At 42.2% G+C, this 13,559-nt stretch overlaps 1 protein-coding gene across 5 annotated transcripts in view; it reads left to right on the forward strand.

Annotated features, from left to right (window-relative positions):
- Positions 1–13,559, forward strand: part of RGS22 (regulator of G protein signaling 22) — a 97,182-nt gene that overhangs the window by 68,949 nt on the left and 14,674 nt on the right. For 4 of the 5 annotated variants that reach the window (XM_073330454.1, XM_073330456.1, XM_073330457.1 and 1 more), the window contains 4 exons: positions 737–899; positions 3,270–3,428; positions 5,409–5,486; positions 9,015–9,176. In XM_073330454.1, the coding sequence (XP_073186555.1) occupies positions 737–899; positions 3,270–3,428; positions 5,409–5,486; positions 9,015–9,176 (562 nt within the window). The remainder of the gene's footprint in view (positions 1–736; positions 900–3,269; positions 3,429–5,408; positions 5,487–9,014; positions 9,177–13,559) is intronic. The other variant, XM_073330455.1, reaches the window with a different exon arrangement.

Below are 13,559 nucleotides of genomic sequence, written 5' to 3' on the forward strand. Positions count from 1 at the left end.
ATGAGCTAATACCTCAAAAAATGAAACAAAAGTCAGCAAATATTTATTAGAACAAGAAATTAAAGTGGTTTGGCTGGATCTCCCTCTGCATGTTTCACTTTCTGCAAATATTCTAGCAAACAAGTTTACTGTCAGGAATGTTCACAGAAACACCAAATTTTAAAAGAGAATAATCATAGAAAGTGAATTTGGAAGTGTGAGTATTGTAAATATTTCTCTTCTCCAATGAAGGAACAAAACCAGTATCATGTAACCTGTGTGTCCAATCAAGATTATCCCGTTAAAAAGCTGGAATTTTTAATATCAAATACTCATATTGAACTAATTATGAGCAATTTACAGACCAGGAATTTTATGTAGAAATTATTCATCTTTTAATATGGATAATAAAATAGTTGAGGAAATAGGAATTTATTAATAGATGATTCAAAAAGAGCACAAGAGGCAAATTCATCAAAGAAATTATTTGGTCTGGTCCACTGTAGACTGAGACTTCAAGGCATTCCCTTTCTACATCTGATTGTTGAACAAGTGGCATAGTCGTTCTCATGTTAGCTTATTTCTCATCTAGTAGGGAACAACCGAGGCAAAAAGTCTATCCCTGATAGAGCATGCAAGATCTGGACACTTGATTCCACTTCTGTTAATTGTAATTAAAATAATAACTTGTTAGAATTCTAATGAAAATGACATCAACATGGAATAATGAAGAATATTCTCATTGATTTCTTTGTAGCATGGATCTCATGTGTTGGACAGATATTGAACAATTCAGAAGGATGCTCCACAAGGAAAAAGAAAAAAGAGAGGAAAAATCTAAAGATATTAAAAACAAGTACCTAAATAAAAAATACTTCTTTGGACCCAATAGTCCAGCTACAAAAGAACAACAAGACCAGGTATCAGTATATAAAACAATATTTATACACAGCTGTCACAGTTCTGGCAGATCTCCCCCTGCTGGACACGCTTCAGGCTGCTGTGGTTGGGTCCCAGATACTGGCCATAAAGGCTTTAAGCTTCCTGAGTCAGAATAGGCTCCTCCACCATCTCTTTGTGTATCTCTGGCACATTTTCTGGGCAAGATCTCTGTCTGTTACCCTTTTCAGAGTAACAGCCGTGTTAGTCTGTATTCGCAAAAAGAAAAGGAGTACTTGTGGCACCTTAGAGACTAACCAATTTATTTGAGCATGAGCTTTCGTGAGCTACAGCTCACTTCATCGGATGCATGCCGTGGAAACTGCAGCAGACTTTATATATACTCAGAGAATATGAAACAATACCTCCTCCCACCCCACTGTCCTGCTGGTAATAGCTTATCTAAAGTGATCATCAGGTGGGCCATTTCCTTTGTGCTGGAAATGGCCCACCTGATGATCACTTTAGATAAGCTATTACCAGCAGGACAGTGGGGTGGGAGGAGGTATTGTTTCATATTCTCTGAGTATATATAAAGTCTGCTGCAGTTTCCACGGCATGCATCCGATGAAGTGAGCTGTAGCTCACGAAAGCTCATGCTCAAATAAATTGGTTAGTCTCTAAGGTGCCACAAGTACTCCTTTTCTTTTTGTCTGTTACCCCTTTGCATAAATGGGACTTCAAGGTCCAGCTGCCCGAGTCCCCCAGGACCAGTGCTGAGCCCACATAGACACCCCAGTTGCTTAAACACACCCTTTCCCAGAGATCCACTTTGTGGGCACTCAAACTTACAGTTCACCTCCTTTGGGACTCATGATGGTGGAAGCAGACAGACACACAGACCTTGAAAGGTTCCAAAAGTAATCACTCTTTCCTGTAGATAGCTAAAGAATTATACATTTTTAGACAAATCAATAAAATGCCTTTACACATTTCCCTGCCTCAGTTTACTCACCAATCTTGACTGTTCTTTGGGTTTAGGTCATAGTCATCTTGGGTGTCCAGGATTCCTCTTCTCCATATGGCTTCTCCTCTGAATCACTGAGTCTCTCTCTGACCCCTTCAGACAATGCCTTTTTGCTCTCTACAGTGGTTGTTGAAAGACCCTTTATCTTATAGTTTCCAGTCCCCTTTGTCAGGTAATCAAAATCCCTCACCAGGTGAGCTGTTGACTATTTACTCCCTCCCCCCACTAGGAGCAGTAGCCATCTTTGTCCATGGGTACACCATTTAAATGGAGGATCACCAGAGTTCAACAACCCTCTATTGTTAGCCCACTGCCAGGTGCAAGAATGTCTCTTGTCACCTCCTGTGGGTGTTAACTCAATATGAGGCAAAAGACAGAAGATAAGGCAAATAAGCCCCACATTAGAAATAGAGTTTGCAGTCTGACCCAGATTCACATAGAGAGACTCCAGCTTCAAATAGAATTCATCAGCTGTCTGCAGATTCCTGAAATCATCACAATAACAATTATACAAATACATGTCTTTATTCCAGCAGAACTTTGCGTTGACTGAGAGGTGTCCACTTTAATTAGCTGTCACTTGATGAATACCCAGTTTATTTTTCTAACAGATTATTTAATTGCGATTTATTTTTGTATTTTTGGTATTCCTAGCACAGAGGTGGGCAAACTTTTTGGCCCAAGGGCCACATCAGCGTTGCAAAACAGTATGGAGGGCCAGGTAGGGAAGGCTGTGCCTCCCCAAACAGCCTGGCCTCTGCCCCCTCTCACTTCCCGCCCCCTGACTGCTCCCCTCAGAATCCCCCACCCATTCAACCCCCCCTGCTCCTTGTCCCCTGACTGCCCCCTCCTGGGACCCTCATCCCTAACTATCCCCCCCAGGACCCCACTCCCTATCCAACCTCCCCTGCCCCCCCCCTCCTGGACCTCCTGGGACCCCACCCCCTGTCCAACCCCCCCGTCCCCTGACCACCACCTCCCGGGTTTTTGGGTGATGTGTGTGAGACCCTCCTCAACTCAGGGAAGGTATTTTATACAGTTTCAAATCGTTTGTGCCCCAAGGCCTTTGAACTAGGTCAGGCTATTCCTCAGGGGTCGAAACTTGAAAAAGACTTGCTACCTGCATAGTTTCATTATTGGGAATTTGTGTTAATTTCTCCCATTGACTTTAGTTCCTGCAGGAGCCATTCCTTATCTGACCCATTTAGCCAGGAATGCAGTCACTAGCCAGCCCATATAGATACACTTAATATTTATAAAGCTAACACAATAGTCTTTGAATGTTCCATGTTTCCATAACATTGCATCTATCACAAGGGATAAGTAACATTTGCCCATACACAAAAGAGCTTCTCTAATCTGTTATTGTATTTGGATTGTTTAGCTAATGCAGTCAGGTGGAGGCTGGGGACGCATACTTCATGATCGACTTTCCGCAGCAGTTCTGCTAGAAATTCAAAAATACGTCCAGATGAGGCTAGAAAAAAAGTGGCTGCCACTGTTCCTGGCAAAAGAACAATCTGGGGCACGTAGAAAAACAAAGGTAATGTTTCAGATATGGCCCATCCCAGTACTGTTTTCATGCTGAGATGTAGCTTACTGCTAGGGTAAGATGGTGCAGAAAAATGACAGTCAATCATAGCTCATATTGAATTTAAACTGAAGGGAAGTGACTTGTGCATACAGCTTGCAGTGTTAAGTTGATGCCTGCGAATGAGGTTTTTTTCCCTCTAATAGCCCAATCCTGCTGATGGCCTCGTTAGCCACTGAAGCTGAAGAAGGCAGTTGATGCTGCCTTCACAGCCAGCCAATATAGGGAAAAGTTGGATCTTTGCATCAGAGTTCACCCTCTCTACTCCCCCACCACACATAGTCACACCCAGAAGAAATCCAGCTCCACAGAAAAGAGTTGGAGGGATGCTCAGGGAGACAAGAGCACAAACAAATGAGCTGGTTTCCCACACTTTGCTACTCCTGTTTCTCACGCTGCCCATGTCCTCCCACCTGAAGCTGTATCACCTACAGGAGTTACTCCAGGCCTTCTGCAGAGCTGCCAAGTGGGAAGACTGGCTGGCTTCAGGCCTGGCTTCTGACTGGTTACATTAAAGAATGATCAATTAAATTACACATGAGTGTTCAGAGTAGGGAGAGCTTTTCTCCTGCTGGCACAGCGTCCTCTAGCTTTTTTGCTATGGGCATAGCTTCCACCTCACTGACTTTTATGGCAGTGTAGCTAGGATGGGATCTATGAGTGGTAGGGGGAATTACACTGCTGCTGAGAATAGCAAAAAATCCTGTTTTTAGCAGACACACACAAACTGAATGGAGAGTTTGTATTGTACTGATTGAGGCAAAACCTGCCGTTTCCAACCAGGCACTGAAGTCATTCAAATCAGACATGTAACTTAGTTTTAATTTTTTTTTAACATAAAGACGTTTCAAAGGGCTTACAAAAATTTGGGCAGATTGGATCGTCCATCTCTCTATTTGTTGATTTAGAGCACTGGACACTTTTCACGAATCTGTATTTTGTAGGTTTTTAAGTAAGCCAAATTATTTTATTTGCAAGACTATGATTTGTAACAATCATAGGAGCTTTGGTCTTTTTCTACCTCCATTTATGTTTCCTTACTATGTTCCCTATCTTATCACAAAGTGAAAGGATAAAAAGGTCCTTTAAAGCTGGGATTCTCAACCTTTTTCTTTCCTAGCCCCCCCACCCATCAACATACTATAAAAACTCCAGGCCCAGCAGTGGGCGGGGGTTTCAGATCTCTTGGCTTCAGCCACTGGTATGGGGAGGTGGGAGGCCTCAGAGCTTTAGCCCTGAGAGGCTCAGGGGTTCAGTCATGGGCGGGGGCTCTGGGATCTGGATTTCAGCCCCTGGGTTGGGGGGGCTGGGGTTTCAGCTGTGGGAGGGAGGAACCGCTTGTGGCTTTTGTCCTACAGCTCTGCATCCGGTTTCAGCCCCTCAGGGGGTGCTGAGGCTCGGGGCTTCAGCCCCGTGGCTCTGCTCCTGGCTTCAGCCCCGTGGAGGTGCCAGGGCTTGCCTTCAGTCCCGCAACTCTGATCCTGACTTCAGGCCTACAGAGGGCGCCAGGGCTTATGGCTTTAGCCCCGGGCTCCACTCCCAGTTTCAGCCCCATAAGGGGCACCGGGGCTTGGGGTGCCCAGCTTCAGCCCCATAGGAGATGCTGGGCTCGGGGCTTTAGAATCTGGTTGAGAACAGCTGCTTTAGTGTTTATTTAGTGGAATTGAAACCAGATGACATTCTCCATCCATCTTCATAATTCAGGGTGACCAAACATGCTGCGTTTGACCATGCAGCTCTTATTCAGAGAATCTTCCCTTGATTTAGGTGGGTGTTTTGGCTGCAAAGGGGCTGCCTGATCAAATCTACCTTTTCTGAAGCAGATGACTTAAAAACTGGGAGCATTTTATATCCAAACCCATTATAGCCTGCACATTAAACAAGAAGAATTTATTACTTGGCATATGAACATACTGATAATCTTGTGTTCAGCCACAGATAAGGGACATAGCTGAAGATCTCCTAATCCAGAGAAATGAGAAGAAGATTGGGTCCTGGAAGGCAAGTAAAGTATGTTATGTCTCTTTTCCCTGGTATTCCTTTGTTTCCCTATTGAAGCCTGGAGACTTCTTCATTGTTTCCCTGCTTTACATATCTAGGCCCAAGTTCACTGCTGGCATTTGTAGGTGTAATTACATTGACTTCAGTGGAGTTGTACTTGCTGACATTAGTGATTAATTTGGCCGCCAACTGGATGGGACTTCCAGCAATACTTGTACTAGCCAGAGGGGTCGCTCTGGAGCAATTCAGGTCTCTCCCCAGGGATTGTGCAGCAGTCTGAACTCCCCTGAGACTCATAATTGGTACTGGATTTTTAATGCACGTTCATCTGTATTTTCCATGCAGTGGACTTATTGGGACAAGCTGTTCATTCCAGCATCTGGTAGTTTATTTATTATTGAGAGTGGATTACATGCAGACACAAAAGAGAATGTGAAGTATGCAGCAGAATGGGCAAGTTTAATCATATCACACAGTATCCGTTTCATTTAGAATTGTATTTTAACCTTACAGCGCTAAGATAATATCGATTTTAAACATCTTAAACCTCAGTCATCTGACATTTCAGGAGACTTTTGCCAGTTTTTTTCCCCTTGAAGAGCAGTGAACTCTTTGTGGTTGCCAACGTGCAAGTTGTATACATTTATTCAGTCTACATTTTATTGTCTGTTGAATTCAAACTAGAGACCAGGTCACCATTACCGCTGCAGACCACTAGATAGAAAGAAATCCAAAGTGCAGGTGGGTTCTGTTAACTGGGTTTTCACCTGGTACCTGTGTTTAGGGAAATAGTTATTTGCAGCATCTCACTTAGGGCTGTGCTTTTGTCACATCTCATCATATAAGCAGGATGCATTTGATTATTTTTTCACTCCCATCTCCCAGCACTTAACCAATTCCTGATCACAGTGATCACACCACTCTGAATGGAAGCAGCTTTAGCATGTGAGGGAGGACTATAGTAAAATGATTCTTTTGAGTCAAATTTAACTAATTTTCTCTTAAACCAAGCTGATTTTTGGGTCACCACTACCCATCTCCACTGGAAGAGAAGTACAGCCCAGCTGCCTGTGCTGCAGATTGTATATAGCTACTGCATGAGGAAAGCAATATGGTATCTCAGCCCTTAGGTGACAACAGCATGCATGGTGGTCACAAAGTCGGCATCCAGAAGAGATGGTTGCAACCTCCTTCCGAGCTGAGGATGAGAAAAAGCCAGTCTAGCTGCTGTTGTCCTGAATATTCTAGTAGCAGTTGAGGGGCAAACCAGAAGTCCAGACTGTGAATCCAGTCAGCCAGTGATGAGCACATCATCTTAGACTTAGGGATTTATATTACTCCTGCCATATCATCCAGTTTCTTCCCCCACCCAATATCATTTGGTCTGTGTTATGCAGGAGATCAGGCTAAATGATCATAATAGTCTTCATTGGCCTTAAAATCTATGAATCCCCTCAGTCTTATCTGGATTATGACTCACCCAGCTTGCCCTCAGCCAAACATTAAGGGCTTGTCTTCTCTACGGGGAAGATCAATGCTGCTGCAGTCAATGCAGTGGGTGTTGATTTAGAAGGTCTTGTGAAAACCCAATAAATCGATGGCACAGTGCTCTCCAGTTGACTCCGGTACTCCAGCTCCCCGAGAAGAGTAAGATAAGTCGACTGGAGAGTGTCTCCTGTCGATGCAGCGTAGTGAAGACACTGCGGTAAGTTGACCTAAGCTATGTCGACTCCAGCAACATTATTCACGTAGCTAGAGTAGAGTAACATAGGTAGACAACCCTGGTAGTGTAGACAAACCCTAAGTAATGCATGTAGCAGTTTTGGACAGTCAGAAGGCATGGAGGAGTACAACGGGGTATCATCAGTGCACTTAAGGCACCACAGTCCTTGCTTCCTTACTAACCCTCCTAGAAGCTCATACACAGGTTAAACAAGAGGGGCGACAAGCTGGAATCTTGCAGAACTTCAGGATCAAGGAGCAGTTGCCCCACCAACTCTAAGAGTGCTCATCAGTGTTACAATAAAGCCAGTCCCCAGAGCAGCCCCAACCATCCTTGTTATGGCTGCAGTTGAGCTAACAAAAGCTCATGAGCAGAGGTGTCAAAAGAGTTGAAGCTAGTCATCATCTTGATGAGTTGGGGTTATTTTCTCCTGTTTGCTCTGGGGTTTTTATACAGTTATTTAACTAGAGAATCAAGCACAGCCCAGAATAGTAACATCAACAGTCTACAGATGGGGAAACTTAGGCAGAAAGGCTAAGGGACTTGACCAAAGACAGTCAGAGTCTGTATCAGGGACGGTATTAGCAAGCAAGAGTGCTCTCAGTGCTGTCCTTAGTTACTAAGCTGTGCTGCCTCTGATTCTATTGAATTGCGCTCTTGGTGGCCCAAAGCCACGCTGGTTGCTCAGCAGAGGAACCCACTCGATGGCACCCAGATGGCTGGCAGCCAGGAGGGAGCTTGTAACGGCACTAACATCACCAGTAGCAGCCTCGGCAGCATTTCCAGCCCTGATTCTGTCTGTGGCTTTCCGAAACTTTGAGGGACTTGTTATAGTTCCCACAGTGCCCAAAAGTTAGGCTGGGTGACTGTAGCAGGGGACTGTGTATAACCTGTGATTTTATTTTACTATTAAGAGAAACCATTGACAGACTTTCAGCTCCAGCTTTCACGTTACATTTCCAAGGCTATTTGCAACAAAAAATATTCCTCTACCCCTTGCTTGCTAGCCATGGGACATTACTCCCTCCCTTTAGATCCTCATGGATTGTATACTGATGTTATAGGGTAGTTTTCAGTCATCCATCTGATAACAGCGAGGAATTGCTTGGCTTATTGTACAAGAATAATAGTAAAGCATGAGAATTGTGAGCTCAGTAAAGAAGGACTGAGGGTTGATTTCCATTCTAAACTTCATGTCAAATGAACTTCTGCATAAATTGTCTTTCTTTCTCTATCCCCTCTGGCTTTTCTTTTCGCTCACCCTTTCATGCGCTCTGTTTCACTGTCTATTTTGAAGCATGAAGATTCCCAAAATGTCTTGATGACTTTAAATCACATTTTACTATTCGTGGAATTCATTCCAGAAACAGCAAACTCTCCAGCTTCTGTTGGTGATCATGGCAACACTTTTCAAAACTGGTTTTGTTAGTGAGGTCCATGTCAAAAGCATTTTGGAGTTTTTAGCAATGTGGTTTGTTTGTTCTTTTCTCTTAGTTGCTGTTGTTTGTTTGTAGAAAACTCAAACTGTTCCCTGAAACATAGCTTGTTGCCATAATTAATAGCAATGGCTGTTTCCATTTCCTCTCTCGTCCCTCCTTTCCAAAAAATGTTGTCCCAACCAACCAACCACACAAAGAAAGAAAGAAAAGAAAAGAAAAGAAAAGAAAGATTGCCAAGTTCTATTGTATCCTTGTCATAAACTACTGAAAGTTAGGGTCAGTGCAAAGATAAGAATCAGACAGTTTACCCTAACTAATGCTTTTGTTATTGCTTTTTGAAACAGTTTATTCAGTGCATTTTTTTCCTTTTGACAGCATGTGGACAATAAGTGGGTTTCTTCATCTAGAGAAATAATCATGTTCCGTAAAGCGCTGCTGAATCCAATAACAGCATTACAATTTCAGCGCTTTGTGTCTTTGAAAGGAGATTTACTGGAGAATGGAGTGCTCTTCTGGCAAGAGGTTCAGAAATATAAGGTATGGTGCCATAATGTGAGCAGGGGAATATCATGTAGATTTAAAAGTATATATCCATTAACATACTTCAGGAGACTTTTAACTATAGTGCCTTGATGCAATTTACTGTCAACATCAATGCCACCTGGTTCATTTTAAATTAATTGAGAATTTCATACCCATATTCCTTTGTGCTTATATACATTATAGAATCCTATTGACCTTTACAGGGATATTGTCAATTAACTCATGCCCAAAATTTTATTATTATTTATATGTTGAGCATTGATGTGCTCTGTGCTGTACAAAACACAGTGGGCATTCTTAAAATGTTTATTCAGGTTATAGATAAATTCCACTAGTATTATCCATTGTAAGTAAAGGGAATACTAATTTTATACACAATATGTACACAATTTTACAAAGGGTAAGTGTTCAGGAAAGATGCAGTCTGAGTTGTCATCATCCTCTCGTTCTCCCAAACTAGTCATGTCTCCTTTGGCCCAGATCCTCCACTGCAGTAGATCAGCGTAGCTCTATTGACTTTAATGGAACTGCACCAGAGTATTAGCAGGAAGTAAGTCATGCCTGTGTTCAGGAGAGCACAAGGACTAGTTTGTTGGGGAAGAGTCAACATGATTTTTGTAAGGGAAATCATGCCTCACCAATATACTAGAATTCTTTGAGGGGGTCAACAAGCATGTGGACAAGGGGGATCCAATGGATATAATGTACTTAGATTTTCAGAAAGCCTTTGATAAGCCTTTGACCCTCACCAAAGGCTCTTAGGTAAAGTGAGCTGTCATGGGATAAGAGGGAAGGTCCTCTCATGGATCACTAACTGGTTAAAAGATAGGAAACAAAGGGCAGGAATAAATGGTCAGTTTTCAGAATAGAGAGAGGTAAATAGTGGTGTCCCCCAGAGGTCTGTACTGGGACCAGTGCTATTCAACATATTCATAAGTGGTCTGGAAAAAGGGTTGAACAGTGAGGCAGCAAAATTTGCAGATGATACAAAACTACTCAAGATAGTGAAGTCCAAAGCAGCTACAGGGGGGTGGGATAGCTCAGTGGTTTGAGCATTGGCCTGCTAAACCCAGGTTTGTGAGTTCAATCCTTGAGGGGCCCATTTAGGGATCTGGGGCAAAAATTGGAGTTTGGTCCTGCTTTGAGCAGGGGGTTGGACTAGATGACCTCCTGAGGTCCCTTCCAATCCTGATATTCTATGATCTCACAAAACTGGGTGACTGGGCAACAAAATAGCAGATGAAATTCCGTGTTGATAAATGCAAAGTAATGCACATTGGAAAACATAATCCCAACTATACATATAAAATGACGTGGGCTAAATTAGCTGTTCCCACTCAAGAAAGAGATCTTGGAGTCATTGTGGATAGTTCTCTGCAAACATCCACTAAATGTGCAGCGGCAGTCAAACAAGCAAACAGAATGTTGGGAATCATTAAGACAGGGATAGATGATAAGACAGAAAATATCATATTGCCTCTATATAAATCCATGATTCGCCCATATCTTGCATGCAGATATTGGAATTGGAAAAGGTTCAGAAAAGGGCACCAAAAATGATTAGGGGTATACAACAGCTTCTGTATGAGGAGAGATTAATAAGACTGGGACTTTTCAACTTGGAAAAGAGATGACTAAAGGGGGATATGATAGAGGTCTGTAAAATCATGAATGGTGTGGTGAGAGAAAATAGGGAAGTGTTATTTACTCCTCATAACACAAGAACTAGGGGTCACCAAATAAAATTAATAGGTAGCGGGTTTAAAACAAACAAAAGGAAGTATTTCTTCACACAAAGCACAGTCAACCTGTGGAACTCTTTGCTAGAGGATGTTGTGAAGGCCAAGACTATAACAGGGTTCAAAAAAGAACTAGGTAAGTTCATGGAGGATAGGTCCATCAATGGCTGTTAGCCAGGATGGGCAGGGATGGTATCCCTAGCCCCTGTTTACCAGAAACTGGGAATGGGCGACAGGGGATGGATCACTTGGTAAGTACCTGTTTTGTTCATTCCCTCTGGGGCACCTGGCATTAGCCACTGGTCAGAAGACAGGACACTGGGCTAGATGGACCTTTGGTCTGACCCAGTATGGCTGTTCTTATGACTACGACAATGCCTGGCCCCTACACATAGGCTGCAGAGAGTGGGGAAGGCTGCTGTGATCAATTAATGTGATCAATGATTATTATTATTTATCATTCATCCCATATTGCAGTAAGAGATGGAGACCTCAGTCAGGATTGGGGCCCAGTGGTTCCAGGCACTGTATGAACACAAACACTAAAGACAGTCCCAAGTAGGAGTAACAAACAAATGGAAGGGCTGGCAGGAGGGAGGATGAGGATAATAGTGTAAGAATATGTGGTTGCTTGGGCAAGCTATGAGCTTAATTTGCATGTTTCAAGGTTTATTTAAAAAATAAATAATAGCTATAAATAAATGAGATACTAATGATACCAGTAATCATTGCTGGCCACCTGCTTAGCCATCATAAATACAAGTTAACACATGAATAATGCTGCCACCACAGAAAAGCAGAGCTGGCTCATCAGGCTTTGAAATTACTGAACCGTAAGTGCTTCCCAAGGCCACTGGTTCCGAAGGCACAGCAGAACTGAGACTCTAGCTAAGGCTATGAGATGGTGATTCACTTGTTACTCCAGAACTGGGAGTAGCGCTGAGAGGCCAAAACCCACACACAAATGACTGAGGTTTATGTTGGTTTGTGGTTCTCCCGAGCTACATTATGGAGAAAAGTGGGCTCCAATTTGAAGTGTTTTCTCTGTGGACATATTCTATGAAGAAAGCTATTGTTTTACCCTCCATTTATGTTAATTTTATTTATTTTCCTATCTAACAAAGAAAAGTACAATCTGACCATAATTATACATGCACACAATTTGGCAGAGTTGGCAGCTGCTGCTCTTCATAGATGCCAAGGACTAGACGAGCAGGCGCGTTGCAGGTCAGGATGTACCATAGGACCATTGCCAAAAAGCTGTGTGCAGAACTTTGCATAGTGCCTGCCTGCAGTGCCTGGATCATATTGTGCCATTGGTTTTCAAACAGAACTCCCTGTGAGAGTTGACGTCTGCAGTGCTCCTTACCACCTGGCAGATTGGTAGGATATTTTTGGGCAACTAAAAGATAATAAATAAGAAGAAATGACTTTTAAAATAAATATTAGACCGTAGGATTTTTTTTCTGTCTGCTACACTATGTTCTGCCTCTTATCTTTCCTTTTATATCCTATGGCTTGTTTCTCTTTCCTCTATGATTTATTTGATATTTTTTACATCCTAAATTAATAAGAAAAGGCATAATATTATTGTAGGATATGATGAATATGGTTTTCTATTGTCCTTTCAAACATGCATTTATCTTTTCTCATTGTAATTGTTATCATCTTTGCCTTTCACACCATTAAAAAGTATTAATAATAAAAACAAAACAGTTCTCTGAATTATGAAATATCTTTTAAAAACAATGGGGTTTAATTTCCTTTCAGATTAAAGATCAAGTTGCAAAACAAATTCTTCTATCAAAAGTTAACCCAAATTCTTGAGCTCAATCAGATCTGCTCCCACAGGTTCTCTAGAGTGCTCACTGCATCTTAATAGAGATATTTAAGGAACTGTGATAAACTCATAATACTATGGAAAGTTAGGAATTCTGCATAGAAGGAAAATGCATATCAAAGGATTTGAAGGCAGTTCTTCATAACATTTTCTCATAGGTTAATGCTGCCACTGCACTTCGTCAGAGCTTGACTACACAGCACTTGCTTTCAGTCACAGGTTTTATCAGAATTATAGGATCATAGGAATGAGACCCTTGCAAGTGAATTCCTGTTCTCCATGTTTTAGTGCTGTGTCCACTCTACTTTTAATAATCCCAAGCCATGGGACTTTGGGAAACTATAAAACAATCCTGAAGATCTCAGTGTCAGGAAGGTTTCAGAGTAACAGCCGTGTTAGTCTGTATTCGCAAAAAGAAAAGGAGTACTTGTGGCACCTTAGAGACTAACCAATTTATTAGAGCATAAGCTTTCGTGAGCCTAAATTGTTCCCTTTCTTAATTTCATGCCATTTCTCCTGGTTAGAGCTCCTTATACCATCCTGAGTCATTCTTATCTCACTGTTTGTAGGGAGTCTCCTTGTCCCCTTTAGTTATGAGTCACCATAGCCTTTTTTGGAAATCAGTCCTTCTCACGCCTTCGTGTTTGGAACTACCTTACTTTTGTCAATAACATGCTGACATTGAATCTAGAATATCAAGTGCACAGCTTCACCAGAAGCACATTCAGGGACTATCACGTCTGCTCAATGACTATGAATACAACCCAGGATGTCATTGGCCTTTTATGGTGTCATTTG

This window comes from Lepidochelys kempii, chromosome 2, assembly GCF_965140265.1.
Source record: "Lepidochelys kempii isolate rLepKem1 chromosome 2, rLepKem1.hap2, whole genome shotgun sequence".
NCBI classification, from domain to species: Eukaryota; Metazoa; Chordata; order Testudines; family Cheloniidae; genus Lepidochelys; species Lepidochelys kempii.